Source organism: Puntigrus tetrazona, chromosome 5, assembly GCF_018831695.1.
Source record: "Puntigrus tetrazona isolate hp1 chromosome 5, ASM1883169v1, whole genome shotgun sequence".
Lineage (NCBI taxonomy): Eukaryota > Metazoa > Chordata > Actinopteri > Cypriniformes > Cyprinidae > Puntigrus > Puntigrus tetrazona.
This window is the reverse complement of record NC_056703.1, coordinates 10,341,633-10,361,988: the sequence shown is the minus strand read 5'-3', so window position 1 is coordinate 10,361,988 and position 20,356 is coordinate 10,341,633. Positions and strand designations below refer to the sequence as shown.

At 37.6% G+C, this 20,356-nt stretch overlaps 1 protein-coding gene across 2 annotated transcripts; it reads right to left on the bottom strand.

The window, feature by feature from the left end:
• Window positions 1–921: 921 nt before the first annotated feature.
• mfsd3 (major facilitator superfamily domain containing 3) lies at window positions 922–19,792 on the bottom strand. 2 transcript variants are annotated; one of them, XM_043240706.1, is made up of 6 exons: window positions 19,682–19,792; window positions 17,978–18,710; window positions 12,707–12,854; window positions 9,051–9,151; window positions 5,951–6,060; window positions 922–2,913 (listed from the first exon to the last, which is right to left on the bottom strand). In XM_043240706.1, exons 2-6 carry the CDS (start codon window positions 18,666–18,668, stop codon window positions 2,710–2,712), a joined length of 1,254 nt encoding a protein of 417 aa, XP_043096641.1. In that variant the 5' UTR covers window positions 18,669–18,710; window positions 19,682–19,792; the 3' UTR covers window positions 922–2,709. The 2 variants fall into 2 exon arrangements, with proteins under 2 accessions (XP_043096641.1, XP_043096642.1); XM_043240707.1 differs by having other exon boundaries at window positions 19,691–19,773.
• Window positions 19,793–20,356: the final 564 nt, after the last annotated feature.

The window sequence follows — 20,356 nt, the reverse complement described above, 5'->3', positions numbered from 1 at the left end:
CTTTTTTACGATCAAAAATCTACCTATAAACTCTTAATAACTGTGGAAATGAGTTCTCACAGTCTGGGAAACAGTCCGTAAATTTACAACAGATATTTTGAAAACATGTTAAATAGAGCTGAAAGTACTGATCTCTTTTTCAAAGCTAAAAGCATAGCCAAATTTTCCAAAATATGTCCCACCGTACAGGGGACATATACTTGAATACTTGCATTGATATACGTGAATGACATGTGCTTCAGTCTTGGTAAAATTTGTGGGCCCAGATCTTCCGTCACAGTGTACTTCATAACAGCAGCCTGTATCTGGATTAAGAACTGAAAAAACTATAAACTGCATCTTATGAAAATGTATAAGCTATACTTTGACGACTCTGCAAAAACCCGCTGTAGCTGGCACATGTAAACATACACACCGTTTAACCAGTTTTTGGTCTCTTGTGGTTTTGTGAAAGTGGAGTGTGAAGAAGACGTTCCCAACCTTTCTTCCTTGTGTTTTCTCTCCAGCTAAACCACCCAGGAAATAATGTCACAGTGAAAGGGTGAAACGCAGGTCTATTCACGAATTACGTAAGGATTCCTAATCCTTCTGACAGTCCGGGAAGAATCATCTCTCTGTCATGGTGAGGGAGAGTATAGAGTGTCACGGTATAAACTAGGGATATGGTTCAGTCCCATCGACAGCATATGATATTACGTCGTCTTATTGGGGATAGTCTCCAGGCTCCATCTGGGGGAAATACTTAATCTTGAGAGCTGTGTATAAAAAAATAAATGTACACAAGACAATATTGGATTTTCTAAAGACTAAGGGTAAGTTGTATTGCCCAGGATCTCTTAATAACACAGACTAAATCTAGGCTGACTAGGCTGGAAATTCTTTTCTGGTAAACTCATAAAAGCACAGACACACTCTGGGTTCGGTAATATATTTTATTTTTGTCTTTTATTTTGATCTTTTATCCTTTAGTTCAAGCTAAAATGGCAAAAAATGGCTTGTTTGTTAAGGGCTTTGCTTATCAGATGATTTAATGACAAAATAACCATAGCTTTTCCACTTATAAGAGTTCAGTTTGTAACCATTTTTAAAATGTAGTATTTCATTGGGACCATCTGTATCTATTTGTCCAACAAAACAAATGCAAAAAGAAGACTTGGCTACATTATTGTATTATACTATAATGTATTGAGTATAATAAAAAAAAAAAGCTATTCTGCTTTCAACAGGAATGGACAATATATATTGTAACTGCACTATACACATGTATAGCTGCGGTTTCATTTGATGATTTGTTTTTTTGTTTAGTTTAGTTTTTTTTTGCAACTGAAATTGAATTCCCCTCCTAAACTGACATCCAGCGTGTATGCCTACATAGTCTCAACAATATCTCAACATGTTTTGGCTTTGCAGTCATTAAAATAATAATAAGGCAATTGACAGTTTTATTATATATGAGTAGTAAAGTTGTATGTAATAACCGTGAATAATTGTGTTATTGCATAGGAAATGCAGACAACTCATACAAAAAACAAACGTTTCAAACAAACATGTATCGGCTCAAAAAATGAGCTTGATGAGTTTAACTGTTACAATGTACAGTATTCATATCCATTAAAGGGGTCATATCATACAATTTCAATTTTTTTTCCCTGAGGTCCATTTACAATGCTAGACAAGTTTTCTGCATCAAAACAGTCCTGATTAAGTTTTTCATGACCGTCTGCGGCCCTTGATTTTTGCTGATGCGGCTTTAAGATGTTAAAGACCATCTTGATGTGTCAAATATAAAACAGTTTGATCACATTCGCTGCTGGACCGCTTTTCCTAATAATACTGGGAAGGATGAGGACTTTCCTTCACAGCCAGGAAATAACCAAGGCTTTAACTCTTTATTTATTCATTCTTTTGTAGCAGTACTTTTGAATAAAGTCTCTAAACACCATATGGGAGTCAATGAATAATACTGTAAAAAGGTACAGCGCTATTTCGTCATACACCTATAATAAATGAAATATGAACATTCAATGATATGACCCCTTTAATTTAAGTATTGCATTTAGAATACAAAAATGCACTCCACTAAGCATAGTAGCAATTTAATATTAATACTGCCCCAAAAAGTGTTGCTGATTGGTCAATAAGCTGATGGAATTGTATCTAAGGTGTCAGAGGGCATCAGATTAAAAACTAAAGGCATTTCTAAGGCGAATGCATGCTGTATATAATGAAACGTTCAAATGACTAGGATGTATAACTAAACCAAACTAGACTAGACCATTATATGTTATTTTGTAACCAGTAAAATTGTTGTTATTGTATATCAAATGTAATAGTTTAACCACCTTTTGTCGTTTAAATGATTGACTGTTGTCCTTCAGGCAGACTAGACGACATGTGCACAGTGTTGCCATAGTTCAGTCCGTTTGCCATTCAGAATGACTTGTTAATGAAAAGCAAGTACCTTTAAAGCTAATTTACTGTAGAGTTGCAATGTAGCATTTGCAGTGTTTTTCAGAGAGGTACTGGCTTACAGTGAGAGTGCTTGTGTGGCTCTTGTCACATCAATGCTGGTTGAGTTAGAAATAAATACAAATAAAAACAACATAATCATTTCACTGGCTATTTGGTCACCAGTATCTTATGCAAAACATAAGACTTGATTTCCCTCTCTCACCCAGACATACGCATTCTCTCATAGGCTAACTCTGGTCACTGTGGCTGCTCTTTGAGCTGCTCCTTCAGGACGCCAGTCTCTGTGGCTCTCCACACGTGCAGGGCACTGCTGGAGGTGAGGAAGAGAAAGAGGATGAAGGCTATGGGAAAGCCCACAGTGTCCACCATACCTCCAGCCAGGGCACTAAAACTCAGTTTCCCCAGGACCTCCAGTGTGGCCAGAAAACTGTAGTGGGTGGCCTGAACATATATATAGAGAGAGAGAGAGAGAGAGAGAGAGAGAGAGAAATACAGAATGTGATTTAGCATTAACTTTGGATGATTTGTGAAAACAATGAAAAAGGAACAGTAAATTATAGAGGAAGAAAGGGAAATGTGTTTTGCTTTAAGGCTAGATTCAAATGTTACCAGTGTGAAACAAGCCGTTCATTCACTGATTTATGAAATATTTTCAAATACAGCAAATGTCCTGCATTTAATTATGCAAGTGATCTTTATATTAGGATGCATTCATTTAAAAAATCTGCCCAAAAGCCCAGTATTTTACATGCTACCGCTGATAAAGAACTCAACTCATATTACTTCTACAGTATCTTGGATAAATAATTTACAAAAAAAAACACTTATGGTAAATAATACAAGCAAATGTAGATATCAACGTAATACTGTTAAGCTTGTTAAACTTAAAACTCTTAAACTAAAACTCTTATGAATCCTTTCCACTGACTGAAATTAATCTTAAAATAAAAAAAAAAATCTTAAATAAAAAAAAATGCCTTAGTAACTAAAAATAAACTAAAATGTAAAAATAATCAAGCACAATAAAATCATGAAAATTAAATACAAATAAACTAAAAACCCTATATAATTTCTACAATATTGTCCGATAACCAATATGCTTTGCTTGCCTAACTTAAATACCATTACACTTTTTGTCTACAGTATAGTCAGTATTTATGGTAGAGGTAACAATAGAGAGAAAAAAAAATTAAATTAAAATGAGCTCCTGCTGTAAGCGACATAAGCATGTACACAACTGAAAATGTTTGCTTTTCACCTTTCACATGTGTTACTTTTCAAAGCAGCTGATGACTTTTTAACATGACTCTTATTTATCAATTTTTAACTTGCCTCACATCAAAACAATTCCAACCGATGGATCAAAGAGCAGTCTGAATCCCTCTCTCTCCTGTCTGGACACCAGAGACTGTCTCCATACTCTTAGCCCACAAGTTGGGAAAGCAAAGCCAAGTCCATTCCTTCACATGGCCCCAGCACTAAAGTTAAGTGAAGTACCTTTATTCCTACAAACTTGTTTAAGGTGTTCAGTTTCTCCCTCCAGGGCCTTTCCACAAACATTCACAGTATCGGTTTTCGGTCGGCTAAAACCACCTTAAAACAAACACACACAAACACACACAAGCTGCTCTCGCTACGTTATGTATGTCATAGGAACATCTGAATTAACCTACAGTTTGCAATCCTCCTCCTGGTTATTTTCCTCAGAATGTGAAACTGAAGTTTTTAATTGCTTAGAGACCGAGGGAAAACATACACTTCTCTTATTGTTTAATGAGTTTCGTTAGCGCCATTAATTCAGCACGTATTGAGCTGATGGAGTGACAAATAGCTGAGAGAGCAGTGAAAGATCACATGCAAGGAGCGCAGGCCCATTTAAACGGGACAATACCATCATGTCAATGATGAACGAGGGGTTGAAACGAGAGAACATGGGAGGGGAGAGATATCTATGAACAGTGAGAACTACACTTTATCATCTAGGGGACACATAAATAAACAAATAGAAAGAATGAACAAATGAACTAACAAGGAGAGAAATTAGGCAACACAAGATTAGTGGGCCAAACTAGAGAGCTGATTGTTGTGAAGAATAGAGCTGGTATGGATGGACTGTTTATTGATAGACAGATAAGATGTCTTTACACTGTAAATGTGACATTGAAGCAACGGCCGTAGACGTAGAATAAAATGACACCTAATACACCTTGATTCAGGTTTGTTTTGCAAACTATATACTGTACAAGACTCATTTGCTGCTTTATGTCCATGCACTTTCAAAACAAAACACATTGATTAGGCTACATTTGAACTGCAAGACATCTTTGTTTATAGATTTGAAAGTGAAATTAAATAAAGACAAACACTTTTAGCTGAACAAATAGCTGTGATTTGCATAATAAATAATAATAATAAATTTATTAAAAATAAAATGCATGGGTCCGTAAATAACTCCTAGCCTCACCAGAATTGCATTCATTTCATTTATTTTATTTTATTTTTTTAAATAAATGAATTATGAGTTAGCATGTTAGTTCAGCAAGGATACGTAAAATGAATCCAAAAATGTAAAAGAATTCAGTTTTGAATAATATATATATATATATATATATATATATATATATATATATATATATATATATATATATACATTTTTTTTTTTTACTTTCTATTTATTAAATATCTGGGGAAAAACATCTCACTGTTTCCAAAAAAAATATTAAGCAGCACAACTATTTTCAACATTGGTAATAAGGAAAATGTCTCTTGAGCACCAAATCAACAAAAATTACTGTTTTAGTGCACTTTAGACCAAAATAAATGCAGCCTTGATGTGCAAGTTGTTACTGTTAAGACCTACTCGAGAAGAAAATGCAGTAGGGAATTTCAAGATTTGGGAACAGGGTCGGGAAATAACACAAAACGGTCTAAAAATTGCATTGCTCACAAAAACACTGCAATTCAGTATGTCAGAGCATGTGAACTAACCACTGGGTTACTTCTACAACTAAATATACAATCTCGACAAATTAAATAAAAAAATAAAAGGTAAAATCTATGAATGTGAATATACTTCCTGATGCATATGCTTTGTAGGTGATTGACGAGTTGAAATGGGTTGACGTGCAGAGCTAAAGAGAGTGTGAAAACTGCTCAGTTCTCTGAGAGGAGCTATTGACTGACAGATAAATGAGCTTTTGACTGCTGTGATGTGCTCACGTATATGGCAGACAGGAAACACTCTTAGGCTTTCTGCAGCTCACGGCCTGTTGTGAAACTCTACCTGTCAACAACTATCAAAACTGTAAGATGCATGTTTTGTTGTCTTTAGAGTTTGACTGTTGAAACTGAAGAGAAACAGCACATTTGTCACGCTGTTGACCTTGGATGAACACGTGTGACGCCGCTAAGCAGTTTGCTCTTATCTGTCAGGAAGCATGAAGAGCTGCGGTCAGTTAAAGAGCGTAATGTGCGGTACCTGTATGCTCTCCTCAGCTCTCTGTGTGCAGTTCATCATCGTGGTGAACGTCAGAGTGGTGATGAGACCCGCTATGAAATGCTGCAAACTCAGACTCAGCACTGCCATACCTGAGGAGGAAAGAAGACACAATTCACATTAATACAAAACTGCCCAAAGCATTGTGTTCTTGTCTTCAAGTTTCAATCTGTGACTCTGAATTTACATACTCCGAGTAAAAATGCATAATGTCTCTGACATATTGTGCTGAAGATTTGATGGTATTATCTGTTCATGTGAAAGATGGCCTGTGGGAAGAAGTTGCTCTTGTGGCTGTATTTTCTGGTGCTTAGCGCTCTAAAGTAGCCAGGTACAAACTAAGCTTTTCTACCCATTTCTCAATTCTGGAAGTATAAGATAACTTAAAGATGGGCTGAGGGCACCAAAATCCTCTGGCAGTCCAATGCATCTATCATCTATCAATTCCTCGTATGTGCAAACATACCTGGCAATAAAGTGATTCTGATTCTGATTCTGATTTGTTCGATTTGGTAGCCAATCATTTGACAGTTATTGAAATGCATATGAAATCTCACTGGGAACAAACAAACAAAACAAAATCACAAAACTTAAAAGCAAATGAGTCCAAAAATGCAATAAATATTTTTTCAATCAATCAATTAATGACTTTTATTTATTCAGCGCTTTTACTGATTGTATCAAAGCACTGAACCGTATCAAATAGGAGAATACAATGATAGGGATGTTATAATGACGAGATTGAACAATTTGTTAGAAAGAAAGTAAGTGCCCCATGTTCTGTGTAAATCAGTGCAAAATAACCACAAGCCTTTTCTTCTTGTTAGTTGATATGCCTGTGTGAAAACAGAACTTTGCAAACAGTCAGGAAAGTATACACTGAAATGACAGAAAAAAAAAAACTGTCACTGCACTGTCTTGTTTTCAGCCAAAATATCTAAAATGTCTTGATCGAAAAAATCTTAAATCAGGAAATTATTGCCTTGTTTAAAAAAAAAAAAAGTCAAAATTATGTGAGCTTTTGTTTGAAACAAGCAAAATAATCTGCCAATGGGGTAAGCAAAAATATTTTTGTTTTCTGTTTGAAATACGGTTATTTTGCTTAACCTACTGGCAGATTATTACACTCTCTTAATTTTGACTTGTTTTTTATGAAAAGAAATTCCTTCTTTAAGAATGTCTAGATATTTTGGCTAAAACGAGGCAAAAAAAAAAATTGCAGTGTGTAGACTTACAGACAGGAAAACAATGCACCAACATGACAGAAAAGAAGAAACTGAGAATTTTTAAATGTATTAAGAGAGATAGTCTTCTGTCTTATAGTGTGTGCTTACTTATACTCAACAATGCCATACATATGTTAGAAGGTACAGAACTTGCCAGTTATTAAACTGAGCCCTCACAAACTATTATTTATGCAGACAGAACCATGTCAAACGACTAGTAGTTAAACTTAACAGACGCTCAAATCTGACATGATGCCCCAATTGACACTTTAGGATCTAGTGTCTAGAGGCCTTTTTGAAGCTGATTATTTAATTCACAGTAACGTCCACCCAGAGCATGAGACAGACAGTCTACCATTAATGCCTCTAAAAATCATGAATCTCAAATCAATCATTACCAGAAGCCCATTTGCCAAAAAAAAAAAAAAAAAAAAAAAAAAAAAAAATCATGAAGCTTTCACATCCAGCTCCATCTGAATTATTCACTGGAAATGTTTAGTTCTGCCTAACAAGACTTCTCCATTACTTACCCAGGAACCACAGGAAGGAAAATCAGCTCTTCTGAGGCATCCAGTCTCATACAATATTGAAAAATATTTTCTGCAGAACTTTATCTTTTTTTTTTTTTTTTTTTTTTTGAGGGGGGTTAGACGGGGTACAGAGTTGCTTTGTTCCGTTTCGTTTGGGAGAGCGGCAGAAAGAGAGACGGGGAGAGATAGAATAAGAAAGACGGAGAGATGAGGGAGTTGTCAAACAGAAGCTCGCTGACAAAAACATCTTGACTAAAAAGCAACGACATCCTGGGGAAGAAGTAATACAGTGGCAAAAATACTGAGTAAAACAGCTAAAACGCAAGAGCTTCCCCATTTCCTTTTTTTATTTTCATTAAATAAACATTCAAAGCACCTGTGAGAGAAAGAGACAGCACGAGAAAAAAAAAAGAGAAACAGGCAGAGGGTTTGAATATGGGTTTATTCATTTATCAAAGTGAGTCGTGAGAATACTCAAGGTAAAATAGAGTTGGCTTCTGCAGACAGAAACAGAAACGCAAATCCACTTAAGCAAGTTGAACCGGGAGAGAGTATGTTTGACATAACTTCTGAATGATCACTTCTATACAGCTCATGTATAAAATTTAGCTTGAATCCTGAATCCAAGCACTAAGACTACGAAGATGGTTAACGGAACGTATCTACATCTAACCTTACAGAAGATTCGTAGAATAAAGGTTCAAGATCATTTTTAAGAAAAGAGAGAATGTTGATCTAAGGCTGGATTAATAACGAAAGTTTGGCTTTTGGTGAGATATCAGCCTCTGGTGCTTGGACTTTATATTACTATTTTTATTTATAGTTAAATTGATTAAAAAAATAAAACAAAACACCTTTAAATAATCTGAAACATTTTTACGTCTCTATTCAGATATAGCAGAGAGCTCTATGCAGGTCTGATTGACATTCATGATAAATCCGTTTTTATCACATGCTGTTGTTTAATGCAGCCTTGAGAGTTTTATTCACACCTGTTTACTCTGTGCAAGGTGCTGAAATGGACACTTTAACCTGTCAGTGGAAAACACTGGCAACCAGAGACGGCCCCATGCATGCTTAAATGCAGGAGAACAGTAGAAAGCCCAGAAGAGAGCAGGTCAGTTTCACTTCTATATATACATACGTACAGGTGAGCTATCTGACTCTTACGAACAAACTGTACCCACAAGAGAGGGAGTAATAAATCCATTGAAGCATATAGATGAGCAGTACCTTATTGAATTGCAAAATTAAATAAGTGCACCAATACCAATGCTGGTAAAAAATACCATGTTTGTATATTGTACAAGTATGTGCATTTCTCACCTTTCATCAAGGGCGAGGGCTCCAGCACCACGAGAAGTGAGCTCTGAAAGACCATGCTGACAGTCCGCATCATAAACACACGTCTCATTAGCATGCCAATACTGAGGACATAAAAGAGAGAAAGTCCAGTTATATTATCTCAAAATCTATAAATATCCAATATAATGCATTATCATGTCACGTAATATACATCACAGTTCATTTATTTAAGAAATTAATACTATTGTTTGTTGGGGACACGTTAATCAAACTGGTGCGAGGGAAAGACGTTTATCATTTTACAAAAAGTGTATTAAAAAAATTGGTAGTGCAATGTAATATAACATAATATAACATAACCAAATGCAAATTAATCACAATTAACCACATTCAAAATAAAAGTTTATATTTTTATATAATTTATATTAGAAATAAATGTTTAATATAGAAATATAAGATATTTTTCTAAAATATATACATGCATGTGGGTGTATTTATATACACATAATAAATATATACAGCACACACATATATTTAACCAAAATATAGCACTAAAAATATATATATATTTTATTACAGCAAACTTAAGGGAAATTAATTTACAGATCAGTCATAGTAGGACATTAATGAGAGGTCAAACACACAGGACTGACACACTGAGACACATGTGTACATGCAGTGCGTTTGCTTACACACTCTAATTGATTCTCTATTAACAGTTAAGAATGCCTCAGGGGAACTTCCTTCACGACATAATCGATACCGCGCCAAGATCCACAGCCACAGGCTGATTAACCCCCCACTAATTAGTGACCATCACACACCTCAATTTCTCCCAGCTCCAATCAGAACACCCCGAGGGCCCTGTCAATCAAATACAGGGTCTGGAGTCACGGCTTCTACAGTGCTGCTTTTCACATGATACTATTTTTAATAAGAAATGCGTAACTGTTACATTAAAATGAGTTGAGGTTGTAAAAATTGTGTCCTTCGTGTAGTAGACTCTAATGCCCCTGATATAGAAAGCCGTCGAGAAAGAGAGAAGGAGATCCGGGTAAAGGTCAACTGGACTTTAAGAGAAGAGTAAGGAATCGTCTGTCATCTTAAACCAGCCTTTTAGATCTAGATGAACCCAGTCAACAACAGCAGCCGGTCAGACAGAAAGCCAATCTGCCATCATTCTCATGCAAACACCCTCCCTGCATCCACTCAATAACACTCTTTCATATTTCACTCAGATGAGAGGAAAGAGAGAGAAAGAGAGCTGTAAGAAAGACAGACAGTCTTAAAGAGAAAAAACGAGCAAGTCAGAGAGAGAGAGAGAAGGGTGCGAGAGATCGAAAACGAGTCTAAAACAGGCGTATCACACGAGCAGTTAGGCCCGATAAGATTCGTACTCTCAGATTGCTGATGGCGATCAGTGTATGGGGGTCAGTTTTTGGCCACTCAAGCGTTTCAGATGGGGCCGGGATAAGTGTCCAAATTAGCTTTTAGTGGCCCTGAACAGACAACGGCAGAAACCCAATCTGTGGGAAGCAAGGCCTGAATGCACGACTGTGTCGAATGAACGAGCCCCCTGCGTGTGAAACTTTACATTCCTCTCCATTCACTGACACTGCCTTTAGCGTAGAGAGGGAGAAAGAGACCAAAAGAGAGGAGGAGGAAAGAAAAAAGATGAAGGTACCAAAAAGAGAGGGAGAGGTTACAGAGAAAGGGAAAAAAAGGGAGATTTGAGCGGATATTTAAGTCTCTGATTTTATCATGTTTTAGGACTAAGCACACTCACCTGGTATTTTGAAGGCATGTTTATTTATGCGAGAATATGTGCACTGCTTAAAAAGTGCAAGTTATGAGTTTTATATGTACGTTTTAGAACTGGACCTCTCAATTAAATTCTGGGTTAGAAAAGTGAAATATCTTTAACAAAAATATCTTATTATTATCTTATTAAAATATCTTATTAAAATTCCTTATTATGAAAAATGTTAATTTCTTTAATGTGTGCATTGTTAGGAAATCACCTGCAGAATTTTCCCCATCTAGCTGTGCTTTTATGGATTACCAGCCCTGTTTAGTAAATCTGGCCCTAAATGCAAATAGCTATAGATTCCATTTACACTATGATAAAGCAGAAGGATTTTCTGTTATTTATACTACTTATTGCAAATAGTGGCAAATGTCTGCACCTCGGTATTGTAGTCAATTGTATAAAGGATATGCAAACTGTATGCAATAATTACTTATTGAGTGTACATGATCATGATCATTGCATATTACCACCTTATTGGGACAATAAAGCCCTCCCTACACCTACCCTGTCCCTACCTGATACTTACTACCTGATTTTTTACTTGGTTTTTATTGAAAATAAATACCTTTATGATATATAATATAAGATTTGAAAAGGGAGGGAAAAAAGTTGGGATACAGATGTGAACTCAGGTCAGTGGCACGTGCTTTACCAAATACGCCACTGGAGCTGTTCATTGACCACTATCTTTTGTCATGTTGACTAGCCCAATCACACGCTGGTGGGCAGAGTTAGAGTATATAGCTTCTGCGAACAAGGCAGGCTAAAATGGACACTTCATTCTTGTCATTATAAATGTAAAAATATATACGTGTTGCTTAATATAAACACAAACTGACCCAAACTTTTAGATTGATGAATGAAATAAATTTGCAATCCTGCATCAGCTCACTAATACTTGTTTAAATGGTTAGAGAATTATAATTCACAGAGACAGTAGACTAAAAGTCTTTTAATAGACCAACGTTACATCATTTTAACTGAAGTATACATTAACGCAAGAGTCAAGTGCTGCAGCTCATGTAATGCATTCCAGTGGTTTGTAAAACTGCATTAAAATGCATGTTGTTTCATGGTGCCACAAGCAAACCAGCCTGGAGAAAATGGCACATGTCCAGTATGAAGAGTATCATTTCATTTTAAACTCTGATACATGACTGGATGTCTGCCCTCAAGTCTGGAATGAAATAAAGACAGAACCCCTGCACATGTCTTTCTCCAAAAATCCTCTTTCTCGTGCCCTTCTCTGAGCACACTAACAGGTGTGTGGGCCCATGAGTCAATAGCGCTTGAGGAAGATAAGCGACTTGGGCTGCTCTTGGAACAGTTTAGACAACCTAACTCCTATCTTAACGATTACATGACATAACTAGTAAAAACCGGTCTCAGGTCAGTAGACAAGGTCAACGTATCAGCAACAAGTATATCTCTATTCAAGCAGTCCAACCTTATGCATCCTGGAGGCCTTTCAGCTCACACCTGAGCCTGTTTTACTCTCAGCTCCCACAAAAGGCTGTGTTTACTTCCATTACTATCTCTCTTTCTATCTCTCACACACACTCTCTATCGCTTTCTCTCTCCTTCTTTCACGCCTGGGGCCGAGATGGGTGGAGAGATATAGTGAGAAAACACTGAGAAAAAGAAAAGGGCCGCGTTTCTTTCACAGAGAGATGGTGGGCTACAGAAACCGATAACATGAGAGGGGGTATAGAAAGGTGTAAGGAGAAATCCAAAGAACAAAGTCTTCTAACGCCATTCCTGCAACATTAATGGCAAAGAGTGACTTGGCTGGAAACGGTGTTGCAGCTAGAACAAACTCAGTTTCACCATCGTTTTAATACCGAAAAAAACAAAACACACTCCCTACCTGTACTGAGAGAGCAAGAAACCCCCGACTGATGAGCCACAAATGGAAAAAGCCATGGCAACCACCCCGTTCCACACCCCGAGCTCTCTGGCCGTCATGTGGTGGTCCAGCAAGAAGAGAGGAAACATGGTGATGGCCCCCTGTTCACCTGTTCAGAAAATATAAGATTACATCAGCACACACACACAGTTCAGTGATTGTAAACGTACTTCCAGACAGAGAACAAGTAGACCAAGAAAACTGAGCAGATTATTGAAAATGTGCTTGATTCTTATCACATTGCATCAGACTTTTCTCAAATCTGGTGTTAAACTCCTAAAGATATCCACAGATCACAACACAAACTTAGTCAAAACAAGACACTTGTTATCTGAGAATGGGAAAAAAAGTGAACCTGAGCAGAGGCCACGTTTTTTTACACTCGAGTCCTTGCCTTCCAGTCACTTTTTTTCTGAGCGTTTGTCACTTAAACCCAGACAAATGTGACAAAAACAAAAGCTGCCAGTGAAAATGCGCAGAGTCCTGCGTCGCTGCATGATCGCAGGTACACAGAGGCCTCGCTAACCCGCCGCCGTGTATTATTTAACGCCATTGTCATTATTTATGGAGTCTGCCTTCAGTTCGACAGCGAGACAGCCCGCTGACTGACAGCTCTGAGACCGCCGTCAAAAAGAAACTGCGCTCCCGGGGTCCCCGGGATGAAACCGGTGTGAAACAAAAACAGAAAATCAAATCAAAAATCAGACGCTTCTGTCGAAGTTCTGCTACGGTCGCTGACAGCGCCACGTGAACGCTTTGACATCGCTTTCTTTGTGGGGGATTGAGTCTGACAGTAGAACTAAATTTGTAAAGGATGTTGTAAAGTCTGTAATGTGGTGGCAACAACGAACAACGGGACTCGTTTTTTCCCATTCAGCGCATCTTTTCTTCATATAAGGCAGCTTTGCCACCTAGGTCCAATGCGTTCAGGGATGCTGTTTTATATAAGTATGAACACATAGCAGCCAGTCACATTCACTTTGCAGTTTGTACAATGAGAATTAAAAACTCCAGCATAACCATAATTTACTTAAGTAGGACTATAGTAACCATGGGTAAAACCACAGAGGCCACCAATCACCAAAGTAAAATCACAGTAACAAAGGCTTCTAAACTACACTTTAGTACCATTACTTAATTCTTAATTATATACTCTTATAGAAAAACAGTATATGGACTTCCACTAAAATACCACAATAAAAACTACTGAAAATGCATGTAAAGGGAACACTGCAAACAAATTGTGCACATTGTGTCAACATGGAAGTGTAAATACATACAAAACACCAAAGATGATGACTGAACAGTTCAGATGCTGCTGATCGTCTCGTATGTAGTGCTAGAACATACGCTTCAGCTTTCTGCCTCAGTTTTTTTTTTCTCCTACGCTGCTTCAAACTAATTATTTTTTAAGCAGGGATTGAAAACAAACAACAAGGCTGCTTATTTATGTCTATAAATAATCTCAGAGCAACAATTGTCCATTTCACATGGGATTTCATTAGACATCCACAAAAACACAGTGGAGGAAAGCAGAAAAGGGGAGGCACTGGGAGGAGAAAGGGGGAGAGAGAGCGAGAGAGAGAGAGAGAGAGAGAGAGAAAATATGCTATCTATTCACCTCGGTTAACAACGATAGATAACGGGAACCAATGAAGACAAAAATGGAAAATAGATTCAGATGAAATGGAACGATTATGACAGCAAATAGGTAATAAACTACACTAGAATTGTGCGGTAGTGATTGAGAAGTTTGAAACTCATTTTTAAGTTTTTGCCATTGCATTTCCTAAAAATAAGAAATTCTGATAAGAATTACTACTAAAGAGCAGTTCAAACTAAAATGAAAATCGTCTCATACTCATTCTTGTGTTGTTCCAAACTATAATTTTTTTCTGTGGAGCAAAAATGAATATACCAATTATTTACATGCAATAACAATAAATAAGGAAAAGCAAAAGCAGCAACTATCAGTAGCTTACGTGATTTATAATAGTTTGGTGTGATGGACAGACTAAAAGGCAAGTGATTTAGCGAGATCTCCCTCTTCCAGTAGGTTGTTAAATGTCAGTAAGCAGAATTCGAGAATCAGTTTGATTCACTATACAGTGGACACATCAAATGGACTGCTTTTTAAAAATAATTGTAAATCTTGACAGCTCCATTTCTCAGTTGTTTTTTGCATTAAAAATCAAGTCCAGGTATTCTCCAAATATTCATCTTTTGTGTTCCACAGAAGGTAGGAAGCCATACAGCTTTGAAGCAACATGAGGATGCAATTAAATGAAACGCCACCTCAACTAAACTTCAAAACTGTTCGAGATGCTGACTAAAACCAGCATTACGATACATAAGTCCCCAGAGTCTTCAGCATGGGAACAGCCTGAGGAACCTGGGCCCCTCCCAATTCATGTAGGTCACTATGCCGTTTGTATCTGCATCTGTGTGTACTTGAGCAGGTCACACAACTCCATTGTAAATGCTCCTCAACCAACGACAAGCCCCGTACCAAGTCTCTATGGACCTCTGAGGTTAGAATCCGCAAAGGTCTAGGTTATTCCCTTTACATTCTGTGACACAATGACATAATTGTTCGGACGAAACAAAAGCATGGAGAACTATCATTTGCACCGTTAACTATGTGAAAGCGAGCGAAGATACGGTGGTATGGATAGGGAACGGAGACGCATCCTATTCAACGTGTGATGTACTGTAAGCTCACATATCTAAACAGAATGCGTTTTAATGTTCACACCCGAGTTACACAATGGTCCAGACAATGGGGAAACAATGTAGGTCAACTAAAAGACATCACATACTTTACTCATCTTCTTTCTTGGTATTCTGTGTTCTCCATCACTCACGCGTTTTCTCGTCATACCCGATGCCCCCTGCACCCCACCATCTCTCTCTCTCTCTCTCACTCTCTCTCATAGTTGACCATGTGGTGGGTGTTCATTAATTCATCCCCCCTGCAGTCCTCTGCGTTCCCTCTGGAAAATATTGGCCTCCTGCTCGCGTCACCCCTCCATCCCCCCGACATACCCCTCTGTTCCCTGGCCCCTGCTGTGAGGGACAGAGGGAGGGCAGCATCAGGCGATATACATGTGTGTATGAGTGTGTGTTATGTGTATATATACAGTTGGAGAAGGAGAGTGAAAGACAGAGAGAACGAGCAAAAGTGGCTTTCTACTCCCATAGAGAATCCAACTTTAACCCCCACAAGAACACTCCCGCCTCCAGCTGGACTCTTCCCAGGGAAGCTCCACGTCTGGCCCAATCCCAGCCCCCTTCATCCCACCACTGTCCCCCCATCACACTTCATCAACGCTTGGGCTGAGAGAATATATGTATATAACACATTTTGGTAACAACCTGTGATGCAATAGACATGCATTTGACGCAAACTGTGACTGATTTGTCATCTTAGTAAGACGCATTATTCTACAATCCAAACAACCTTGTGTTAAAACCACTTCTGGGCAAGGATTAATCACACCTAATTGTAATGTATATATATATATATATATATATATATATATATGTGTGTGTGTGTGTGTGTGTACTGTGAATATTAATAATGTATATATAAATTCACATACACACATGCATGCAACAATAGTTAAAACTGTAGTAAATAACAGGGAACTTTGATTTTCCTTATAGAATTCCTATGTAAAATGTATTATCACATAATAAATAAAAGTAAAAACGACCGCATAAAGGAATGGTGGATTCTAAGCACACATTTTCTATATTATAATAGTTTTAATGTGTTGTTTTGTAATAATATTTATTGAGAAACACAGAAAAATCAATACATTTGTTTTGTTGGGTTTTTGTTTTTCAGAAAAAGTACACTCTCCTAATAAAACTTACTTAAATGTAAATGAGAAACAAAACAGCATAAAATATTTACTAGACTTGTTTCTAGAGAATAAGTTTTGAATTTTTCTTGAAAGTTTGTTCTCTTATCCCACTGGCAAATAGTTTTTTGTTGTTTTTGGCTTTAAGCATAAACTGCACAAAGTATGCAAAAAAGTTTGAGATTAAAAAAAGATTTTTTTGGCAATGCAAAAAGAAAAAGAAACTTAACGACAAATTCTCTGAAACAAGTACTAATATCTCATGCAAATTAGTTTCAAGTAAACATGTGTTATTTTAAAGATGTTTATATAGCTGTACTGTAAAGCAATATTAAGAAAATTATGTTTTGCAGTGTACACTTTTTTAAGATGTTAGTGCATTAGTAAACTAGTTTGTGTCATCCGCAGTGCTGTTTAATAGTGATTATGATGATGATCGGGGGAGAAACCTTATAAGACAGATTAAGAGGGGGACTGTCGCTTGTCCCGTCTGCTGAAGCTCATCCGATTACAGTGCCACCTCTCTCTCTTTGCCAGAGACACATAACACACAAAAGCTTAGTTTTCTGATTAAATTGTTCTGAACAAAATATTACAGTCAAATGAAGCACAAACTAAATGCATTGACATAAGCAGTGCAGCACATATTTCTAAATTCAGTTTTCAATGAAAATACCACAGACACAAAGAGACTCTAATCCAGACATAATCCCCTTCTGGTGCCAAACACCACATTCGGCTCATTGAAAGTGATTCATTAGCCGCTATTTATGCGTTTATTTCTGATTTAGATCATGACACAGAGGTTAGGTTTGTGGTCAAACACTGGTGCACAGTAAAATGAAAGATATCAATCTATATCAATATTAGATCCAGTATAGATGTTCTGAACTGAACTGGGTAACCAAACTCTGTATAGTTTTCTTACGTTTGGCTTGATTGAGAATAATCTGACAGTAAGAATGGAAAAGGCCAAGACTGCCATCTTGTGGACAAAAAACACACAACTTAGTTTCAAGTTCATGGTCAGTTATGGTAATGAACTGGAGGGGGAAAAAATCCAAATAAAAAATCACCTCACTATTGTGATAATGTATAAAAATGTGTGTCAGAGCACAAACAATTTTTAACATTTTTATCACATTTACTTACAATCAGAATAGTGGGGTAGAAGGAAAGTTATAAAATTTCGGAAAAAATGTATTATGAATTTATTAATTTTGCTGTTCTGTCTGGTGATGGAGAAGTCAAACTTTTTTAGCTGAATGAATGTAGTCAGTTCAGTACAGTGGGAAATGTACATGTACAGATGTCCAAATCATTTTAACTCGATATATCTGATGTCAAATTACTACAAATATCTTACCTAGCTTGTAAGTGAGAACGTAGAACATCGTCCATGGCGTTCCTGGCACAGACATGAGCTTCCTCCACACCTTCCAGGGTTGCATCACATCCTTTGACCCTCTCCGTCCTTCTCCCTGTCCCCGCGCCGACTCTCCATCCAACACCGGCGCTCCCCACACGAACAGAGCAACACCGCCGTAAACACAGGCCAGCAGTGCAAACATCCAGCCCCAGCCTGCAACATCTATGACAGCCAGGAGCCCCCCTCCAGCAAACACAGAGCCAGCTTTATACCCCACCACCTGCACTGTGTTTCCCAGGCCCAGCTCCCCCTGCCCCCTGAGCAGCCGCACGGCCGCTCCGTCCACCGCAATGTCCTGCACTGATACCAGCACGTTCATAGCGAGCAGGGAGCCCGCTACGCCCATGTACTGAACATCAGGTGAGATGGTGGCGCTCACCAAACAGGTGAGAGCCAGACCAGCCACTGTGCCCACTAACCAGCAGCGTTTGGTGCCAGTCCGGTCCACCAGAGGGGCCCAGATTACCTTGAGCACCCAGGGGAAATAGAGGACTTTGGTGAGGCTGATGCGGGTGAGGGAGTGGCCGGCACCGCGCAGGTACACCGGGAGCAAAGACGACTGCAGGCCATACGGAATACCCTGGATGAAGTAAAGGAGACCCAGGAACACCAGTTTGTCGTTCATCATTGAGAAAGGCGGGTTTGGGGAGCCTCAGCTCATGGCTGTACTCTGTAAGCAACACAAGTATAGTGTTTGACATGGATTTGGCAACGTAAGTTAACATTATATAACTTATGTCATGTTAACTTATTATTCTGCTGAAATTTGAAAATGTCATAGTGTATTAAAATAACTGTACTACAAGTTTTCTGAAATGTTATGTTTACATGTGCAAACAATCTATCATTATCTAATTAAATGCGCACAAATTTGCTTACATTTCAAGACCAGAATAAAGCCAGGTTTTCAAAAATCCTCCTTTCGTTTGGTTGACATATTAAAGTTAAGGGTATTTTTAGAGGATATATGTTGGGGTGTCTTTTTTAAATCACTCAGTGAAACAGGAGATATTTCCAAATAGATATTTATTGAAAATAGTGTATGGAAGCGCTGTTGATTGGAATATTTCTGACAAATTATTTCTCTTGATTTCTGCACAAGAAAAAAAAGCTCATTGTGAGAACACCTCTTTTAAATACATTGTATGTGAAATTAGACGCAAATAGATGTGTAATAAAATAAAAAGTGTAAAAAAAGAATCTTGGAAGGTTACTTTCTACTTTGAAAGACACAGAATCAAAATAGACCAGAATCTTTAAATTGACAAATGCATGAAAAAAAAACTAACTAAATGGTTTGCCAGTAGTGTCTTGCCTTAAAAAGACAGCATTGCAAAGAGAGCTGAGAGGTTCAATTGTACATTGTTTTTCATTCATGGCAGCTGGATATAACCGATATAACTAAGGCAATTCTTATTAGATACGTATCATATACATTCTCCAAACAGCTAGACACTAAAATATAAATATTCGAGAATTAAATATTCAAGAACGATTTCATTTACAGTTCAGAGTTCATTTCCATTGTCACAGCACAGCCTGTTTTACTTGAGAGAGACTTGCAGGAGAGATTAAGAACAGCAGAAAGTATGTATATTGAAATGCACTAATAACACAATTCAAGTACGGCAAATAGCTTACTGTATTTACAGGTAAACGTCTCCTTCACCCGCTGTGCTCTATGCAGCATAACCTCTATTTTCCAATCCTCGGTACTTCCGCGCGAGCGCTTGACGTCACGCGCCCTTTTGACGAATCAGCACACAGCCCTCGAGAGCGCTCACAGCCAGAAATCAACAGCGCCACCTGTCTTCATAACATCGGTACTGCAGCGCCGGGCAGCCATGACAGCAAGTCTAGGCCGTGGAGTAAGTAGTGTAAAGTCTCAAAGTTTATTTCTTTTCCTACCACTCCCATTGATGCCGTCAAACATGTTTCTGCCACACATTCTAATTTGTTATCCTGAATCTTTTGTGGTAAATGTTTCGGTACACATGTTAAACAGGTTAAACCCTGTTACAGGGTTGTTGTTTTTTTAAAATTAGTTAGATCGATAGATTTCCTTGATAAACATTAAAGCAGCTTTACCCAAATAAAATATAACTTTTACTTGAAACAAAAAGGTCATAACATTTGCAAAACCTTTTTACAATACATTTTTATTGTAAGCCTGCAAACAGGCGAACCTAGGACATTTTTTCCTTCATGAATGCCTACTTAACACGCACATTGTTTATGACAGAGAGTGAGGAGACTGCAAATATAAAAATGAAAGCACCTTGGAAACTTAAAGTTGATTTACAAATCATAGAACAA

Excerpts from the sequence above, each read along its gene's own strand:
- mfsd3 (XM_043240706.1), bottom strand. The coding sequence starts at position 18,668 with ATGATGAACGACAAACTGGTGTTCCTGGGTCTCCTTTACTTCATCCAG. Across the intron at positions 12,855-17,977 it reads CGTTCTCACTTACAAGCTAG|GTGAACAGGGGGCCATCACC; the intron begins GTAAGATATTTG and ends TTTTCTGAACAG. Across the intron at positions 9,152-12,706 it reads TTCTTGCTCTCTCAGTACAG|TATTGGCATGCTAATGAGAC; the intron begins GTAGGGAGTGTG and ends TTATGTCCTCAG.